This window comes from Schistocerca cancellata, chromosome 11 (assembly GCF_023864275.1).
Source record: "Schistocerca cancellata isolate TAMUIC-IGC-003103 chromosome 11, iqSchCanc2.1, whole genome shotgun sequence".
Taxonomy (NCBI): Eukaryota; Metazoa; Arthropoda; class Insecta; order Orthoptera; family Acrididae; genus Schistocerca; species Schistocerca cancellata.
The window spans coordinates 166316254-166336600 of record NC_064636.1 but is presented as its reverse complement, the minus strand read 5'-3'; the positions used below and the strand labels follow the sequence as shown (position 1 = coordinate 166336600).

The 20347-nt window shown below is 41.6% G+C and overlaps 1 protein-coding gene across 1 annotated transcript in view; it reads right to left on the bottom strand.

The window, feature by feature from the left end:
- Positions 1–489: 489 nt before the first annotated feature.
- LOC126108915 (glycine--tRNA ligase) overlaps positions 490–20347 on the bottom strand; it is a 171028-nt gene continuing 151170 nt past the window's right edge. Inside the window, exons 12-13 of the mRNA XM_049914277.1 lie at positions 19386–19573; positions 490–1309 (exon numbers count right to left, since the gene is read on the bottom strand). Coding sequence (XP_049770234.1) covers positions 1196–1309; positions 19386–19573 — 302 coding nt within the window. The 3' untranslated portion in view covers positions 490–1195. The remainder of the gene's footprint in view (positions 1310–19385; positions 19574–20347) is intronic.

Here is a 20347-nt window from a genome sequence, read left to right as displayed (position 1 = left end):
AACTGGCAATCAGGGCGACAGTTTCTTCTGCCTGAGTATTTTTATTCCTCTACACCCATCAGAATCTTGCGAAGAACTGCACTCTTTCTTTCTCCTAAAGATAAAAAATGCTAAGCTTCTTGGAACTTTTCCCAAATTTGGAAAAAATGCATGTGTATTCTTTTGCAAGTGGACAGGGTTAGAGGAAGCAGCTATGACAAAACACACAAATTTTAAGGGTGTATTTCACTGACTCCACTTGGAAATCCAACACTGCTGCACATTAATTCTTCCTAATAAGAATACGATCTGCTAAAATAATGCGATAGGTCTAGTTTAAGGAGATGAATGTCCTGCTATTCAGAAGTAGGAAGTGCCCTGCTTAATAGAAGTGGCCTTGAAATATCAGTAGAAACTTGTTCTTAAGGCATTTTATGTCTATACAATGAAGGAATACAATAGTGAAAACAATCAGTATTTCAGTCATTATCTCAAATACAAATAATACCTGCACAAATGATTGAAAACAGTAGAAATGAGAAAGTAACGCAATATGTCTTCACATCTAGCAGAGTTGAGTTTCTGTGATTGCTTAGAGCTTGACGAGAGAAATTGTGCTCGTGGATGTTTCAAAGAGTACACGAACACATTAACAGATAGGAATTGCAAGGATTTCCCAACAAATAATATGGCAGCAGAAATGTTTTTGAAAAAAGTTGCAGTAGCCTACAGGCACTACGAGCAGAGCAGCTCACCAGCCGAAGAAGAAAACATGACTTAAGTTCTGAAGGAGACTCGAGCATAAAAATGAGTATCGTCGAACAGTGCGAAATCTTTAGAGAAAGAGATTACGATTACCAGGCCACGCGTCGAGGTAGCCGACTCTAGTTAAGAGGGAGCACGGTGTGAAAGGAGGAGGGGTGGGGCAGAAGGGATATTGCAGGACTGTACAAAGATAGTCACACGGTAAGAGATTGACTCAGAAAATAGAGAGGGCAGCAGACTGCATCTTAGCATTCAAAAGACTGAGAACTTAGAAAGAAGAGGCACTCGACAACGCACCTTCCGGGGGCGGGCACCTCTGCGGCACTCTAGCTGCTTCCTCTGACGTGTGCCCACCTAGAGACCAGTTCCCTACAGTTCAGCTGCCGAGTACAAGAGAAGAATTGCCACAGGAATGCACAGCTACAGCGCGGAGAACCCCGAGCCGCTCCGGTCACGACGTGCGCGTCGCCTCCTGCTGCTCGAACTTGGGGTACCGTGCCTCCACGTCCGCCCACGTCAGCTTCCCCTGGGACAGATCCCTCACCACAGGGGGAATCTCGTCCAGCTGCAAAATAACATCACAGAAATTAACAGTTTACAAACTTATCGTAAAGGAACTACTGCAGAAGCTATTATTAACAAACAAATGGAAGCCGATAACAGCAGGAAAAATTAGACGGCTGCTGCATTTCTTAGGATGCACAGCCTATACGAGACACAGCAATCTCGAGGAAAGTTTCAACTCGGGTGCTATAACGCAGTGACCGACACTGAATGTCTATACCGGGGGTCACCAAACCTTTTAGTCCGCGGGCCACATCGACTCCTCCACGAAGTCGTAAGGGCCGAGATCTACCTAGTGGGATTAAAGCACCCTAGCACTCCACGATCACCGTAATGTAAGGCTAAAGGAAAGATGAAATTGCAAAAATCTAAGGTTGTGGGTATACCTAGCACTGAAACGAACAACGATTTTTATTTTATTACATAATTTTCATTGGTGGACGTACCTGATCAAAATTCTGGCGTATTTTATTGTGGCGAATTTCACCGACAAAAAAGCACATTCTTCATGAAAGCGTCCTGCAAAGTTAACGAAATCTCAAAATCATTTTCAGCAACACTATTATTGCAAGACGTAACATAGGTAGAGTATGTCAACGCATTGTTATTTCAAGCGGTGCAACAATAAGTTTAGTTATGTAGTCTTGTAGCGAGTAGCAGAGCCAACGTCGTGGTGTATTGGTCGCAATAGGCCTCTAAACTCAATTGTTGGCAGTATAGGTACCTCCTCAAACATTTGGCGCGCCGCATACCGGGGACGTCCGGCCAGCTAATGCTGGCCGGTTTCGGCCCGCGGGCCGTAGTTTGGAGCCCCTGGTCTATACGAAAATGACTGCTTCAGATTAACAGGAAGGGATGGACTGAGGGAAAGGGAGACATTGGAGCCCAAGATCCTTCACAAAATAACAGGCCCTAAGATAGTATAACAGCAGTACAATTGCAAGAAAGAGAGTTGTACAGGGAGACTCACGAAGTCTACAAGGAAATGATGACTGAAATTCTTTGGACACTTCGAGCGGGAGGGATGCAATTCGAGCGGGAGGGCAGATTTTTAATGTGCTGGAAAATGGATGTAGAGTCCCCAGGCTTGTGGAAGTAAGGAAGGACCTCATATCAAGAGTGTTGGGCTGAATCAGGAAGATATCTCTAATGGACCAAAGTAGATATGCCTGATCAACAACTTTAAGGGGTTCCACAATGACAGATTCTGAAGACATCTATCACGTGAAACCCAACTCGCACCTATCTCCTGTAATATACTGAGCACTTTGGATTGAGGTAGCCACATAAAAACAACATTCTCGATTTCTGAAAAGCATTTGCCTTATCTACATCCTCCTGAATGTGCTTACTGTGTTCATCTCTTTGATTACGGCTTTAACCCCCCCTCCCCCCTTCACTAAAATACTGAATTCGTGATCCCTCGATGTCTCAAAATCCGTCCCTTCTTCTAGTTAGGTTGTGCCACAAATTTCTTTGCTCATCCATTCTATTCAGTATCTCCTCATTAGTTGCGTGATCTGGGATATCGAGCAAAATTTGTGACTGGACTGAGGATTTTTTTGGTAATGTGGCAAGTTATCTGAGATGCAGAGTCATCATCGGATGTAGAAGTGTGCCACAGGGAAGTGTGCTGGGACTGTTGCTGTTATATATTAATGGCCTTGTGGGCAATATTAATTACCCGATGACGACTGCTCGATGCTCTGTGAGCCGACAAGTGTAGATCGAGCGGAGACTGCCCGTAGTTAAGTGAGGAGGTGGTCGTATACTTGTACTCCCACCACTCGTGCTATCGGAGGTTATGCCAAATTTTGTGGCATTTTGCAATTTAGTGTATTATTATGAAGTACTCCCTCTGTGAACTGTGGACCTTGAACTGGTGGGGTGGCAAGCGTGCCTCACCACATGTGCAACCACAACAGAGGGGTATCTGTTGAGAGGCCAGACAAACGTGTGGTTTCTGAAGAGGGGCAGCAGCCTTTTCAGTAGTTGCAGGGGCAACAGTCTGGATCATTGACTGATCTGGCCTTGTAACACTAACCAAAACAGCCCTGCTGTGCTGGTACTGCGAATGGTTGAAAGCGAGGCGAAACTACAGCCGTAACTTTTCCTGAGGGCATGCAGCTTTACTGTACAGTTTAATGATGATTGCGTCCTCTTGGGTAAAATATTCCGGAGGTAAAATAGTCCCCCATTCGGATCTCCGGGTGGGGACTACTCAGGACGATGTCCTTATCAAGAGAAAGAAAATTGGCATTCTACGGATCGGAGCGTGAAATGTCAGATCCCTTAATCGGGCAGGTAGGTTAGAAAATTTAAAAAGGGAAATGGATAGGTTAAAGTTAGATATAGTCGGAATTAGTGAAGTTCAGTGACAGGAGGAACAAAACTTCTGGTCAGGTGAATACAGGGTCATAAATACAAAATCAAATAGGGGTAATGCTGGAGTAGGTTTCATAATGAATAAGAAAACAGGAATGAAGGTAAGCTACTATGTACAGCATAGTGAACACATTATCATAGCCAAGATAGACAAGAAGCAAACATCAATCACAGTGTAGAAATTTATATGCCAACTAGCTCCGCAGATGAAGAGATTGAAGCAATGTACGACGAGCAAAACAAATTATTCAGATAGTTAAGGGAGTAAAAAATTTAATTGTGATGGGGGGGACTGGAGTTTGACAGTAGGAAAAGGAACAGAAGAAAAAAATAGCAGTTGACTAAGGACTTGGGGAAGGAATGAAAGAGGAGGCCATCTGGTAGAATTTTGCACATAGCATAATGTAATCACCACTAAAACTTGCTTTAAGAATCATGAAACAAGGCTATATATGTGGAAGAGATCTAGAGACACCTGAGAGTAGGTCTTTCAGTGCTTTGTCTGATTCTTTATGCAGAATCATATCTCCCATTTCATCGTCATTTACAATATCTTCCGTTTCCATAATATTGTCCTCAAGTTCATCGCCCTTGTATAGACCCTCTATATACTCCTTCCACATTTCTGATGTCCCTTCTTTGCTCAGAACTGGGTTTTCATCTAAGCTCTTGATATTTATACAAGTGGTTCTCTTTTCTCCAAAGGTCTCTATAATTTTCCTGTAGGCAGTATCTATCTTACCCCTAGTGAAATATGCCTCTACATCCTTACGTTTGTCCTCTAGCCATCCCTGCTTAGCCATTTTGCACTTCCTGTCGATCTCATTTTTGAGACGTTTGTATTCATTTTCACCTGCTTCATTTACCTCATTTTTATATTTTCTCCTTTCATCAATTAAATTCAATATTTCTTCTGTTACCCAAGGATATCTACTAGCCCTTGTCTTTTTACCTACTTGATCCTCTGCTGCTTTCACTATTTCATCCCTCAAAGCTACCCATTCTTCTTCTACTGTATCTCTTTCCCCCCTTCCTGTCAATCGTTCCCTAATGCTCTCCCTGAAACTCTCTACAACCTCTGGTTCTGTCACTTAATCCAGGTCCCATCTCCTTAAATTCCCACCTTTTTTCAGTTTCTTCAGTTTTAATCTACAGTTCATAACAAATAGATTGTGGTCAGGGTCCACATATGCCCCTGGAAACGTCTTACAATTTAAAACCTGGTTCCTAAATCTCTGTCTTACTATTATATAATTTATCTGAGACCTTCCAGTATCTCCAGACTTCTTCCACGTATACAACCTTCTTTTATGATTCTTGAACCAAGTGTTGGTTATGATTAAGTTATGCTCTGTGCAGAATTCTACCAGGCGGCTTCCTCTTTCATTTCATACCCCCATTCCATAATCACCTACTACGTTCCCTTCTCTTCCTTTTCCTACTATCGTATTCCAGTCACCCAAGACTACTAAATTTTCATCTCCCTTCACTATCTGAATAATTTCTTTTATCTCATCATACATTTCATCAATCTTTTCATAATATCCGGAGCTAGTTGGCATATAAACTTGTACTACTGTGGTTTTCGTGTATCTTGGCCACAACAATGCGTTCGCTGTGCTGTTTGTTGTAGCTTACCCGCATTCCTATTGTTTTATTCATTATTAAACCTAGTCCTGCATTACCCATATTTGATTTTGTATTTATAACCCTGTATTCACCTGACCAGAAGTCTTGTTCCTCCTGCCACCGAACTTCACTAATTCAGACTATATCTAACTTTAACCTATCCATTTCCCTTTTTAAATTTTCTAACCTACCTGATCGATTAAGGAATCTGACATTCCATGCTCTGATCCGTAGAACGCCAGTTTTCTTTCTCCTGATAACGACGTCCTCCTGAGTAGTCCCCGCCCGGAGATCCGAATGGGGGACTATTTTACCTCAGGAATATTTTACCCAAGAGGACGCCATCAACATTTAACCATACAGTAAAGCTGCATGCCCTCGGGAAAAATTACGGCTGTAGTTTCCCCTTGCTTTCAGCCTTTCGCAGTACCAGCACAGCAAGGTGGTTTTGGTTAGTGTTACAAGGCCAGATCAGTCAATCATCCAGACGGTTGCCCCTGAAACTACTGAAAAGGCTGCTAACCCTCTTCAGGAACCACACGTTTGTCTGGCCTCTCAACAGATACCCCTCCGTTGTGGTTGCACCTACGGTACGGCTATCTGTGTCGCTGGGGCACGCAAGCCTCGCCACCAACGGCAAGGTCCATGATTCATGGGGTTCATGCCAGTATCAGTTCCTTAACCACTGTTCTCTTCTTTTCTTCCAGTACTCTTTCATATACACCCTATGTTTTTTCTTCCTGTCTCCAGTCCACTTCAGGCCAGTTCTTTTTCACTCTCCTACCTCGCAATCCTTCCATATTCAATAATTTTTCCCAACACTCAACCTGCAAGTTTCTGTTTTTCAAAATCTCTCTTATTCTACAAATTATCTTTATATTTTCCTTTCTTTGGTGTTTAAATTGATCACAGTGTTAATTTTTCATGAGCATTTCCACTTCATCCATTTTTTGGTTCTCCTACATTGTCTTGCTGATACTTACATATTGATGCCCAACAGTGACGCATTCACAAATGTGTATCTCAGGTCACAAATGTGTATCTCGGGTTCCCACTGGAAATGACACAAATTTATTGATTGCAGCTGGAACAATATTGTACGAAGGTTTATTGCAGAGCACGTTCTGTTGTGGACACACTACAGGGCGAGAAAGTAATTACCGGTGGTTTGTCTGCCACATCATAGATGGTAGTCACATCAAACCAAAATGGCACTTGACACTTTTATGTGAAACTTAAGTTTTTATGCTACATAATGACATATATGCCGATTCTGTAAGCAATATTCAGTTATAGGAGTACAGCGGAATATTCCGCACTCATTGCAGCAAATTGAGTGTAACTTGTACAATGGCAGTGTACATTTTATTTTTCAGGTCGGCTAAGTTGTTTGGTAGGGGAGGAACATCCAGACAGTCTCCAGTGAAACCCCAGAGAAAGAAACCCAGTGGTGTCAAGTCTGGGGAGTGAGGTGGTCACGCGACTGGCCCTTCGCAGCCAATCCGTCGACCTAGGAATCGATTATTGAGGAAACCTCAAGGAAATGAGGTGGTTCACTGACTTTCTTATAGTAAACTGTCCAATCTCACTCACCTTCAACAATCTGTCGAATTAAAAGCTTTTCGAGCATATCCAAATACACAATACCACTAACAATTTTACCACGAAGAAGAAAGGGACATAAACTTTGAATTTGTTAAGGGCACAAAACACATTAACTTTGGGGTGCAAAATTTATGCTATACAGTGGTTGCAGAGATCATTTCATGAAACAGAGAGAAACAGTGAGCATGTTCTGCACCAGTGAAAATGGCCATTTTAACTGTGCATTACATACACTAATGATAAGCTCTTATCTGATGTATAGTAACATGTAATAAAGTTCGGCTGTAATTCCAAGTTGATAAAATACTAATTTAGTACATGTCAGTGCTGAATCGAGATTTAAGAAGATTTCATCTAGTCGAGAGTTTGATGACTGCTAAGAGGCGTACGTGAGGTTCATTTGTAACACGCATACCGACCGAACTCTCGCAGGGTGCAGCAGCCGACTGAAGTTCATCCACTGAGGCTTACTTGCCATGGTGATCAAATACTGTAAGATGCACATCAGAATGCCCGCAGCTGCTGCTCATTTATTCTTAATAATAAACTCTTAATTTTTGTTGTTTTATTGATAATAGATCGAAGAAAAGAAATGTTCACACGTTAAGCAGCTCTCCCGAGTGGAATAGAAAACAAAACACATGATAACAGATGTGTTTCTACACGTGAAAGATTACGTCTATTCAAATTTTGCACCAGTCGCATAAAAGCAGTGCTAGTAGCACCACTATAGAGATGTAAATTGGGATTGCTTTAAATACAAACTGTAACGGTTGCGAGTGTCACCTACCATTAAGATTGGGTGTAGTGAGTCGATGTCAGACAAGAATCCCTTTAAGGTGACAAAGGCACCACTATTAAAACCTCACAAAGTACAAACCAGGTCACAGAATAGGGCTACGAGAATCCGGACGTTCCTTCTGCGATACTGCAGGAAAACTTGGCAGGAATATAGTCACCTCATACAATTGCCGGCAGTGGTGGTCGCAAGAATGTAGGATCACCAAGACGACCGGGCTTCAGACGGCCACGTGGCATTTCCGAGAAAGAAGGCCACCGTGTTCGGCTTACGACTCTGTCACATCGTACTGCATCTGCAGCAGCAATCTGAGCAACAGTTGACACCACAGTCACAAATAAAACTGTAATACAGGGTGGTCCACTGATGGTGACCAGGCCAAATATCTCACGAAATAAGCTTCAAACGAAAAAACTACAAAGAATGAAACTTGGCTAGCTTGAAGGGGGAAACCAGATGGTGTTATGGTTGGCCCACTAGATGGTGCTGCCATAGGTCAAACTGATATCAACAGCTTTTTTTTTAAAGTAGGAACCCCAATTTTTTATTACATATTCGTGTGGTACTTAAAGAAATATGTGTGTTTTAGTTGGACCACTTTTTTCGCTTTGTGATAGATGGCGCTGTAATAGTCATAAACACATGGCTCACAATTTTAGACGAACAGTTGGTAACAGGTAGGTTTTATAAATTAAAATACAGAATGTATGTATGTTTGAACATTTTATTTCGGTTGTTCCAATGTGATACATGTACCTTTGTGAACTTAGCTTTTCTGAGAACGCACGCTGTTGCAGTGTGATTACCTCTAAATACCACATTAATGCAATAAATGCTCAAAATGATGTCCGTCAACCTCAATGCATTTGGCAATACGTGTAACGACATTCCTCTCGACAGCGAGTAGTTCGCCTCCCGTAATGTTTGCACATGCATTGACCATGCGCTGACTCATATTGTCAGGCGTTGATGGTGGACCACGATAGCAAATATCCTTCAACTTTCCTCACAGAAAGAAATCCGGGGATGTCAGATCTGGTGAACGTGCAGGCCACGGTATGGTGCTTCGACAACCAATCCACCTGTCATGAAATATGCTATTCAGTACCGCTTCAACTGCACGTGAGCTATGTGCTAAACATCTGTCATGTTGGAAGTACATCGCCATTCTGTCATGCAGTGAAACATCTTGTTGTAACATCGGTAGAACATTACGCAGGAAATCAGCATGTATTGCACCATTTAGATTGCCATCGATACAATGTGGGCCAATTATCCTTCCTCCCATAATGCCGCACCATACATTAACCCGCCAAGGCTGCTGATGTTCCACTTGCCGCAGCCAGGGTGGATTTTACCGTTGCCCAATAGTGCGTATTATGCCGGTTTACGTTACCTCTGTTGGTGAATAACGCTTTGTGGCTAAATACAACGCATGCAAAGCATCTGTCATCGTCCCATAATTTCTCTTGTGCCTAGTGGCTGAACTGTACTTGATGTTCAAAGTCGTCGCCATGCAATTCCTGGTGCATAGAAATATGGTACGGGTGCAGTCAATGTTGATGAAGCATTCTCAACACTGACGCTTTTGACATTCCCGATTGCCGCACAATTTCTCTCCTACTGATGTGCGTATTAGCGGCAACAGCAGCTAAAGCACCTACTTGGGCATCATCATTTGTTGATGGTTGTGGTTGACGTTTCACATGTGGCTGAACACTTCCCGTTTCCTTAAATAACGTAACTATCCGGTGAACGGTTTGGACACTTGGATGATGTCGTCCAGGATACCGAGCAGCATACATAGCACACGCCCGTTGGGCATTTTGATCACAGTAGCCATACGTCAACACGATATCGAGCTTTTCCGCAATTGGTAAACGGTCCATTTTAACACGGGTAATGAATCACGAAGGAAATACCTTCCACAGTGGTGGAAGGTTACGTGATACCACGTACTTACACATTTGTGACTATTACAGCGCCATCTGTCACAAAGCGAAAAAAGTGGTCGAACTAAAACACTCATATTTCTTTACGTACTACACCAATATGTAATAAAAAATAGGGGTTTTTAAAAAGGCAGTTGATATCCGTTTGACCTATGGCGGCGCCATCTAGCGGGCCAACCATAACGCCATCTGGTTTCCCCCTTCAAGCTAGACGAGTTTCGTTCTTTGTAGTTTTTCCGTTTGATGCTTATTTCGTGAGATATTTGGCCCAGTCACTATCAATAGACCACCCTGTATATCAGTTACCTGAAGGACAGCTCCAAGCAAGATGTCCAGTAGAGTGAATTCTTCTGACACCAAACGGCTGCCATTTGATAATTCAGTAGTTTCAAGAGAGAGCTGATTGGAGGGCAGGGTGGAGGTGTGTTGTGTTTTCTGATGAAAGCTGGTCCTGCCTCTGTGTTAGTGATGGCCATATGTTGGTTAGTAGGAGGCCAGTTGAAAGCCTGCAACCGACCTGCCTGTGTGCTGGACAGACTGGTCCACTCTACAGTCTGCGGCACGATTTCACATTACAGCAGGGGCACTCTCGTGGTTACCCCACACACTCTGACTGCAGATTTGTGTGTCTATCTGGTGAGTCACCTGTTGTGCTGTCATTCACCAAAAGCACTGCAGTGGGTGTTTTCCGACAGGATAACGTTCATTCACATATCACTGTCGTAGCCCGACGTGCTCTACGAAGTGCCAAAATGTTAGCTCGGCCGGCTCGATCACCCAATCTGTCTCCAATCGAGCACATACTGGGACATCATCAAATGACAATTCCAGAAGCATCCACAAACAGCATTAACCGAGCAAGTGCAGGTAAGGAACTCCGACCCACAAACTGACATCGGTCACTTGTACAATGGAATGCGTGCACGTTTGCACGCTCGCTTCGACGTTACGGCAGTTACACTGGTTATTGATATACTAGCATTTGACATTTGCATTGTCTTGTCTCACACTTTTAAATTCGGCAGAGATTATGTCGACTATTTTACATCGTAACAGTACGAAAAATGAAATTTAATTCTTTTTAGTTGTTTACAAATAACTCTGAAACAAAATTATTTGTTATTTGTGCCTATCCCAAGTGTTATTCAATCCAAACATTGAACAAACAGTGAAGGAAATCACAGAGAAATTTTCAAAGAGAATTAAATTTGGGGAAAAGAATCAGAAACTTTGAGGTTTGACGACAATGTAATTCTGCCACAGACGGCAAAAGACTTTAAGGGTAGCCGAATGCAATGAAGAGTGTTTTCCAGAGAGCATATGAAGTAAATGTAATGGAATATGATCAAAGTAAACGAAGCAATGGTGAGTGAAGCAGATTACGAAAGGAGACAGTAAAAGTAATAGCTTAGGTGGTAGTTGTTACTCGGGCAATAAAATAACTGACAATGGCTGAACTAAGACACAGTCAAAAATAGGAAAAGCATTTACGAAAAAAGATAAATTTGTTAAAATGCAATATAAATTTAACGTGTTAGCAAGCCTCATCTGGGGTCTCAGTCTGGAGTTGTACAGATGAGAAATGTGGACATAACCAGTTCAGACAAGAAGCAAATAAGGTGGTTTTGAAACAGATTGTTATACTGAATATCTAATGAGAAGGTATTCAATCAAATTGGGAAAAAATCAAACTTATTGCACAACCTGACTGAAAGAAGGCAGAAGTCTGGCGGAGTTTTCAGGGAGTAGAATGCCAACAGGTGCAGCATCAGGAGGTGGTGGGGAGGCGGGGGCGGAGGGGGGGGTTAGTATATATAAAAATGTGGGACAGTGTATCAGCAAAGAATGGCAAACGAAGAATAGAAGAGATGGGAATGGGGAGGAGGTGATAGGACAGAGGGGGTGGAAACTGTCAGGTGGAGAGGTGTGGGGACAGTACGTTACCACAGGTTGAGGCCGAGACGATTGCAGGAGCGGAGAATGTTTTGTAAGGATAACTCCCGTCTGTGCAGTTCAGAAAAGCTGGTGGTGGAGGGGAGGATAAAGATGGCTCAGGTAGTGAATCAGCCATTAAAATTGAGCATTTTACATTTGCTTCACGTCGTGCCACAGGGTGGTCTATTTTGCTCGTGGCTACAGTTTGGCGGTGGTCATTCATCCCGGCAGGCAGCAGGTCAGCTGGACGGTAGTCGTACTGATATAAAAAAACTGAGCAACGATTGCAACAGAGCTGGTATACGACATGACTGCTTTCACAGGTGACAAGGCCTCGGATGGGGTAGGATAAACCCGTGACAGGACTAGAATAGGTAGTGCCGGGTGTGTGGGTTGCGCCGATCTTGCACCCGGGTCTCAAAAAGTGATACGAGCCTTGCAACAAAGGGTTCGGATTGGGAGTGGCGTAGGGACAGACTAGGATATTGTGGAGGTCAGGAGGGTGACAGAACGCCACTTTAGGAGGGAAAGAACGGATCTCTGATAGGACGTCCCTCATTTCAGGGCACGACAATAGGTAATCGAAGCCGTGGTGAAGGACTGTTGTTCCGGACGGGAACAGTATTGTACTTTGCACAGAGACCGATGTAAGTACGTCTACACAGACTGTTAGTGTAGAGACCTGCACATTCCATTCCCTGTGCTTCACCCACGAACATATACATTTATGAGCTTATCCCATTCGGACCCTCTGGCTACAATTGTGTAAATTAACTTTTAGTGTATTTTGGCTGCAACATAAGTATTTTTTCCCCAGAGGAATCCTGAGGTACACATTTGTGAATGTTCAACCTTTTCATCATTTTCAAGTTCTGCCACCTGTTGGGCATCACTATGAAAATATCAGCAAGACAATGTAGGAGTGTGCAGCACTCATGACCATCAGAATACACAAATGTGGTTTGTTCACTATATTCCACTCTATAATTGAATACTGCAATTATTATTTTGCATGGTAATTATTGAATGATCATTTTACTGTTTATCACAATAGAATATTTTGTAATTAGTTATTTTAGTATATAAAGTATGTTTTGAAAATGGGTGCATATTTTTGTATGGATCTTGGCATCTAATATTATTTTAAAAAATCACCTAAGAGAAAAATTTTCCTTCTGACAGAAAAAAATCAGGTCTGAAAGAGTTAAGATGGATCTAAATACAGTATGTAATACTGTTAGGAAGAAAGTGGCTGCTAGGAAAAACTTGAGAGTTTATGGAAAGGCTTAGTCGCACTACACCAGCAGGGATAAATAAAGTAGCAAAAATTCCAGTAAGATTTGTCTTTATAACTCCAAAATATTTTGGTTAACCACATTTCTTCATGTTGTTATTATAAATTAAACTTGCCAGTGTCGTAATAATGACAACTTTATTTTATATATTTTATTATAGTTATACTATATTTTATTGCAGTTAAGGTGCAAATGCAAGTACAAAAGTAAGGAGCTCTCGAATGACTGGAAAGATGTGTTATTTCTACACTTTTCTGATATGGGTGCACTAGCAGGTCTGTACACCAGTACATCAAAAATGCGAGCTGCCCAACTCTCTTCTATTGAAGTAATGTCCATGAAATTCTGGTCAAGAAGACCTTCAACAAAACTGACGAATGGAATACTTGTTCAGTCTTCAAGAAAGGTCACAGAATGCAAAATGTGACATGTTAAACTTATCACCTCACACAAATGCAGAAAAAAATAAAGTCTTCTGTTTATCCTTCCTTACACTAATAACAAATCCCATGTATTTTACAGAAACATTTGTCAGTGAAGCAACTCATTTAATCAAACAACTGGAATTAAAATTCAAAACACTTAACTTTCCCATTTTCCTTTCCTCTTATTTTAAAAGTTCTCCTTTTCAGTACTAATTGTACTTGTATTTATGATCCAATAAAATAATTATTAATGTCAAACAAATAGTCCATACCATTTGAGACTTTTTTTTTTTTATTTCCTGTGGTGGTGTTGCAAAAAAAAAAACAAGGAGAAGAAGAAGAAGAAATTATTTTTAGGTGCCACATCATTTATTAGTAAACATCAGAAAACCCCCCAATACTGCAAAGAGTTGAACACCCATGGACAAAGAATCTTCAAACATCTGACTATAAATGAATTAATGTATTAAACATTTGACGTTAAACACGTATGCAAGAAAAAGTTTAGAAAAGGTTTGAAATTCTGTTTACAGTTTGTCAGAAGTCGTTAAGTGCTTTCGTTATGGAACACTTGATGAATACAGTCTGGGTAATTTGCAGTCCACTTTAAGCAAAAGCTAGTTATTCATCTCAATATTTATGACACTACATATCCTGAACTTTTGTGTCTTAGAATGATATCATTTTCCAAGTATGTTGTTGTTGTGGTCTTCAGTCCTGAGACTGGTTTGATGCAGCTCTCCATGCTACTCTATCCTGTGCAAGCTTCTTCATCTCCCAGTACCTACCGCAACCTACATCCTTCCGAATCTGCTGAGTGTATTCATCTCTCGGTCTCCCTCTACGATTTTTACCCTCCACGCTGCCCTCCAATGCTAAATTGGTGATCCCTTGATGCCTCAGAACATGTCCTACCAACCGATCCCTTCTTCTAGTCAAGTTGTGCCACAAACTTCTCTTCTCCACAATCCTTTTCAATACTTCCTCATTAGTTATGTGATCTACCCATCTAATCTTCAGCATTCTTCTGTAGCACCACATTTCAAAAACTTCTATTCTCTTCTTGTCCAAACTATTTATTGTCCACGTTTCACTTCCATACATGGCTACACTCCATACAAATACTTTCAGAAATGACTTCCTGACACTTAAAGCTACACTCTATGTTAACAAATTTCTCTTCTTCAGAAACGCTTTCCTTGCCATTGCCAGTCTACATTTTATATCCTCTCTACTTCGACCATCATCAGTTATTTTGCTCTCCAAATAGTAAAACTTCTTTACTACTTTAAGTGCCTCATTTCCTAATCTAATTCCCTCAGCATCACCCGACTTAATTCGACTACATTCCATTATCCTCATTTTGCTTTTGTTGATGTTCATCTTATATCCCACTTTCAAGACACTATCCATTCTGCTCAACTGCTCTTCCAAGTCCTTTGCTGTCTCTGACAGAATTACAATGTCATCGGCAAACCTCAAAGTTTTTATATCTTCTCCACGGATTTTAACTACTCCGAATTTTTCTTTGTTTCCTTCACTGCTTGCTCAATATACAGATTGAATAATATCAGGGAGAGGCTACAACCCTCTCTCATTCCCTTCCCAACCACTGCTTCCCTTTCATGCCCCTCGACTCTTATAACTGCCATCTGGTTTCTGTACAAATTGTAAATAGCCTTTCGCTCCCTGTATTTTACCCCTGCCACCTTTAGAATTTGAAAGAGAGTATTCCAGTCAACAGTGTCAAAAGCTTTCTCTAAATCAACAAATGCTAGAAACATAGGTTTGCCCTTCCTTAATGTAGCTTCCAAGATAAGTCATAGGGTCAGTATTGCCTCACGCGTTCCAACATTTCTACGGAATCCAAACTGATCTTCCCCGAGGTCGGCTTCTACCAGTTTTCCATTCGTCTGTAAAGAATTCGCGTTAGTATTTAGCAGCTGTGACTTATTAAACTGATAGTTCGGTAATTTTCACATCTGTCAACACCTGCTTTCTTTGGGATTGGAATTATTATATTCTGCTTGAAGTCTGAGGGTATTTCGCCTGTCTCATACATCTTGCTCACCAGATGGCAGAGTTTCGTCAGGGTTGGCTCTCCCAAGCCCATCAGTAGTTCTAATGGAATGTTGTCTTCTCCCGGGGCCTAGTTTCAAGTCAGGTCTTTCAGTGCTTTGTCAAACTCTTCACGCAGTATCGTATCTCCCATTTCATCTTCATCTACACCCTCTTCCATTTCCATAATATTGTCCTTGTATAGACCCTCTATGTAATCCTTCCACCTTTCTGCTTTCCCTTCTTTGCTTAGAACTGGGTTTCCATCTGAGTTCATACAAGTGGTTCTCTTATCTCCAAAGGTCTCTTTAATTTTCCTGTAGGCAGTATCTATCTTACCCCTAGTGAGATAAGCCTCTACACCCTACATTTGTCCTCTAGCCATCCCTGCTTAGCCATTTAGCACTTCCTGTCTATTTCATTTTTGAGATGTTTGTATTCCTTTTTGCCTGCTTCATTTACTGCATTTTTATATTTTCTCCTTTCATCAATTAAATTCAATATTTCTTCTGTTACCCAAGGATTTCTACTAGCCCTTGTTTTTTTAGCTACTACATCCTCTGCTGCCTTGTTTACTTCATCTCTCAAAGCTACCCATTATTCTTCTACTGTATTTCTTTCCCGCATTCCTGTCAATTGTTCCCTTATGCTCTCCCTGAAACTCTGTACAACCTCTGGTTTAGTCAGTTTATCCAGGTCCAAGTATATAAAGCAGTATATCTGTATACCACGTGCAAAATTTCTTGTGAATCAAATAATGCATCGTGCCTGATGCTGAACTTCTAAGTGATAAACATTTTTCCTTTCATCATTTAGTGGGTGTGTCGGCAGGAAAAGGTTTCACGGAGGTTTGAAATTGTTAAGTTTGGTGGAAGTTGCTACCTGCTCTCATACTCAAATACTGGCTGAATATAGCCTTTGTAATTTGAGCGTGGCAGCATTTGGGAAAGATCTTTGCTGGATATAAAGACTGCAATGTACTTTTGTCACCCAATCATAACTCACATCACATGACCTCACCAGCCAATGACAGCAAATATTTAGAGTATAATACACACGATGTAGGCAGCCAATAGCAACATAGCTGTTAGTAGCACAAACACATTAATGGATTAAATTAATACAGATACGGTAAACCTATGCAGGATCCTAAGAGCAGTTTAAATTGCAGCAGCTGAATATTTCTTAAAAGCACAATTATAAATTTCACTCTCGTGCACTGAACATTTGGACGCAAGTATGTCGTTACAGCCGACCTTGTTGAACGAGTTGACAGAATGGTTAGAGAAAATTGTAGGTTTTGCTTCGTCTATGGAAATTCCGGAAGTTTCAAGATCTGTTTGCACACTCTATTGTTACTGAACATTTAGGCTACAAAAAACTTTGTGCTCTTCGGGTCCCAAAAACGTTGACCGCCGCCCACAAAAGTTACCAAATGGCGTCAGTTCTGACTTTCCTCGACTGTGATCAGGATGGAGGAGAGAACTTTTTGAAATGAATTGTTACTGGAGATGAAACTTGAATCCAATAAGACACAACAGAAACAAAACAACAATCACAACAATGGATGCATCCAAATTCACCAAACAAATAAAAAAAAATTCAAACAAACATTCAACAATAGAAAGGTTATGGCTAGCGTGTTTTGGGACCGAGAAGGTGTTGTTGCTTGTAGAGTTTATGCAGCCTGGAACCACTACCAATGCAGCTGCTTACTGTGAAACTTTATGGCATTTATGGAGAGCCATTCAAAACAAACGAAGAGGAATGCCGACTTCAGGAATTGTGTTGATCTGTGACAATGTCACCCACACATTGCCGGCACAACCCAACAGCTCCTCGAACGATTGCAATGGGACATTTTCAATCATCTGCCGTACTGTTCTGACCTGGCACCCAGCGACTTTCACCTTTTCCCTGAACTGAAGATGTGGCTAGGAGGGCAGCACTTTCAAACCGACAAAGATCTTCAAATCAACATCAATGCTCATTTGAAATCATTGGCGGCAACATTTTTTTGAAGAGGGTATCGCAAAGCTTGTCCACAGGTACAATAAATGTCTCAATCTTTTCGGTGATTATGTTGTACAGTAACCATAAATGAAAAAAACTTTTGGTAATAAAACAATTGCTTTCTATGAACTTGTCTATTATTTATAGCCTATCTGAAGTTGAAAAAAAAACGCCCTCATAAAATAAATATGAAAAATTGACAATGAAAGTTGGTCTTTTTTAGTCCTTTAAGACATATCATATGCTGGTAAGTTTTAAATAATGGCATAAATAGCTGCTCTTCTGTGCCCAACGTTTGTTAAGTGGCTGGTCCTCAAAGTGTCAAGTTTCAAATGCTCGATGATTTAAGAAATTCATCACCCATTCTCTCACATGTAACATAATTCATCTGGCTGCACAGTCTTTGCCCTAGAGCATTTGCTGCATTTTGCTGTCGGCAGACATGTATGTACGCACTGTGTTTGTTGTTATAAATGGCACATTTTCTTTGCAATGAAAGTTTTATTATAGTGTTATTCTCTCGTTTGTGTTTTATTGCTGCAGTATTATTCTGCAAAAGCGGGCTAAAGTAAAATTCTTTGTTAGAGTATCAGTTCTTACCAGTCAAAGGAATAAAAAATTAACTGAAAGCAGAACCAATGAAAAATTCCCAGAAGTGTACGGAAGTCCCAGGTTTTACGCAGATTTTGCCCGGATGAAAAAAATTTCCGGGTTTTTATTGGAGTTTGCTGGTGTCCCGGTGTAGCGGGACTTTGAATTTCGCTGTGCTACACTTGTTCCCTCAGATATAAATTATACCGTCGCAGCGGTATGAGCGCTCGACGGCAGAGAAAATATATAAGAAAATGAAGGTACTAAAATTGTAACTCTATTTGTTTTCTATGTGTCTTTTGTCTCTTGAGAGCGGAAGCTTAACTTACTTATTAGCTAGTCTTGGTCGGATTAAGACGAAAAAACTTATTAATGTGCAGACGTATTGTGGAAGTTGGTATGAAATTCGGAGGATGGAAGTAGCAATGTAAAATAAATTGCATTCAGTATCAAGATGATTTTGATTTGTATAAATTAGTGATTCCTGGACGACTGCAAGATTTTGGAGCAGCTACTACTTTTCACGGAGAAATGCAATAGAAGATTTTTGAACACCTGGACGCCGCACGAGAGAAGACATGTTAACATGGTAAAGGATGAACTCTTATCTACGCCCTTTCTCCCTGTTAATCACATTTTGTTATTCTCTGTTGTTTTTCAAATAATTTTTGTAGTGGAAATTGGTTTGACTTTTGTCAGAAATGCCACAAGGACCACCCCAACACTAGCTTTTCCGAATCACAAAGTCCGATAACTTTTCTGTAATAGGAAGTCCGATTTGCAATTCATTCTTTACCTTTTTCACAGTCATTAACGATTTTAAAAACCCCTTTTTATTCACCCTTTTCTTCCCACTTTTTCAACCTTTTCTTTTCTTCTCTTTTTCTTTTTTATTAACCACTACAACGGGGCGTATACACCCCGGTCAACTGTCTGAGCCCATCTCACGACCCATTCTCACAGCTACACTTCTGCCAGCAGCTCATCTCCTGCATTCTAAACTTCGCGGTAGTTTTTCTGCCTACCTTGTAGCACTATTACTCCTGGAATAAAGGCAGTTTGGATAATAGGAGATGAAGGCAGATACCTCCTTTGCACTTACAGCAAGTAACAGACAGACAAATAAGTTGGAACACAGGCGCAGCAGCAACAACAGACAACATGAGAGTTCTGGACTACGAGCACGTGACACGACAGAATCAGTGGGGTCCTGGAAAACCTAAGGTCCGGATGCAACACAAAGATTCGTGCAAGGGTAACTAACCTGTCAGACTCTCTCTCTCTCTCTCTCTCTCTCTCTCTCTCTGTGTGTGTGCTGTGCGGTGTGTGGGCGCGCGCACATGTGCACGCATGCTCTGTTCCACTACTGCCACTGGCAGATGGTACTCACCGGCACGCGGACCTGTCCCATGGAGTCCCGCTCACGGAGGGTAGCCGAGTGGGGCTCCTTCAGCGTGTCGAAGTCGACTGTCACGCCAAACGGGATGGCCACCTCGTCAGTCCGGGCGTAGCGCCGTCCGATCGACCCGCTCGAGTCGTCCACCTTGTGCGAAATGTCCAGCCGCGTCAACTCGCGAGCTGTACGGGAGACGACAGTCGACGGTATGACAGTCGTATCGGCAAGAATCTCTGGGCTCTTACAACTAAATGAATGTTGCAGAAGGAAAAGTAAATAATTCGGCAACAATCTACAACGTGCTGCAGAGGGCAGAGACTCTTATCTACAACTCTGTAATACTTCTCTGTACAGGATGTTCAGAAAATTGCTGTGCACCTTGCACTTTCAATGTGTTGTTGTTGTGGTCCTCAGTCTGAAGACTGGTTCGACGCAGCTCTCCGTCCTACTCTATCCTGCTAGAGTCTCTTCATTTACGAATAACTACTGCACCCTACATCCTTCTGAACCTGCTTACTGTACTCATCCCTCCATCTCCTACGATTTTTATCCCCTCGACACTCCCCTCCAATACTAAATCAGTTATCCCTTGATGTCTCAGAATGTGTCCTATCAACTAATCCCTTCTTCTATTCAGCTTGCGCCACAAATTTCTTTTCTCCCCAGTCCTATTCTAGTAGTAGTAGTAGTAGTAGTAGTAGTAGTAGTAGTACGGTATTTTGCCTTATGGCAGGTCTTGTCATCCGTTAAGCCTCTTCTTCTTTTGTCTGTCCGCATCCAGTCTTTTCATTTTTGAATATTTGTCTCCTTTTATATTGTCCAGCATTTGATATCTTCTTTTTCCTCTTCCCCCTTTTCCCACCACCATTCTTTCTATTCATTCCTTCAATAAACAGTCCCTCCTCAAACAATGTCCAATCCAGTTCAGTTCTCTCTTTCTGATAACTTTCAGCACG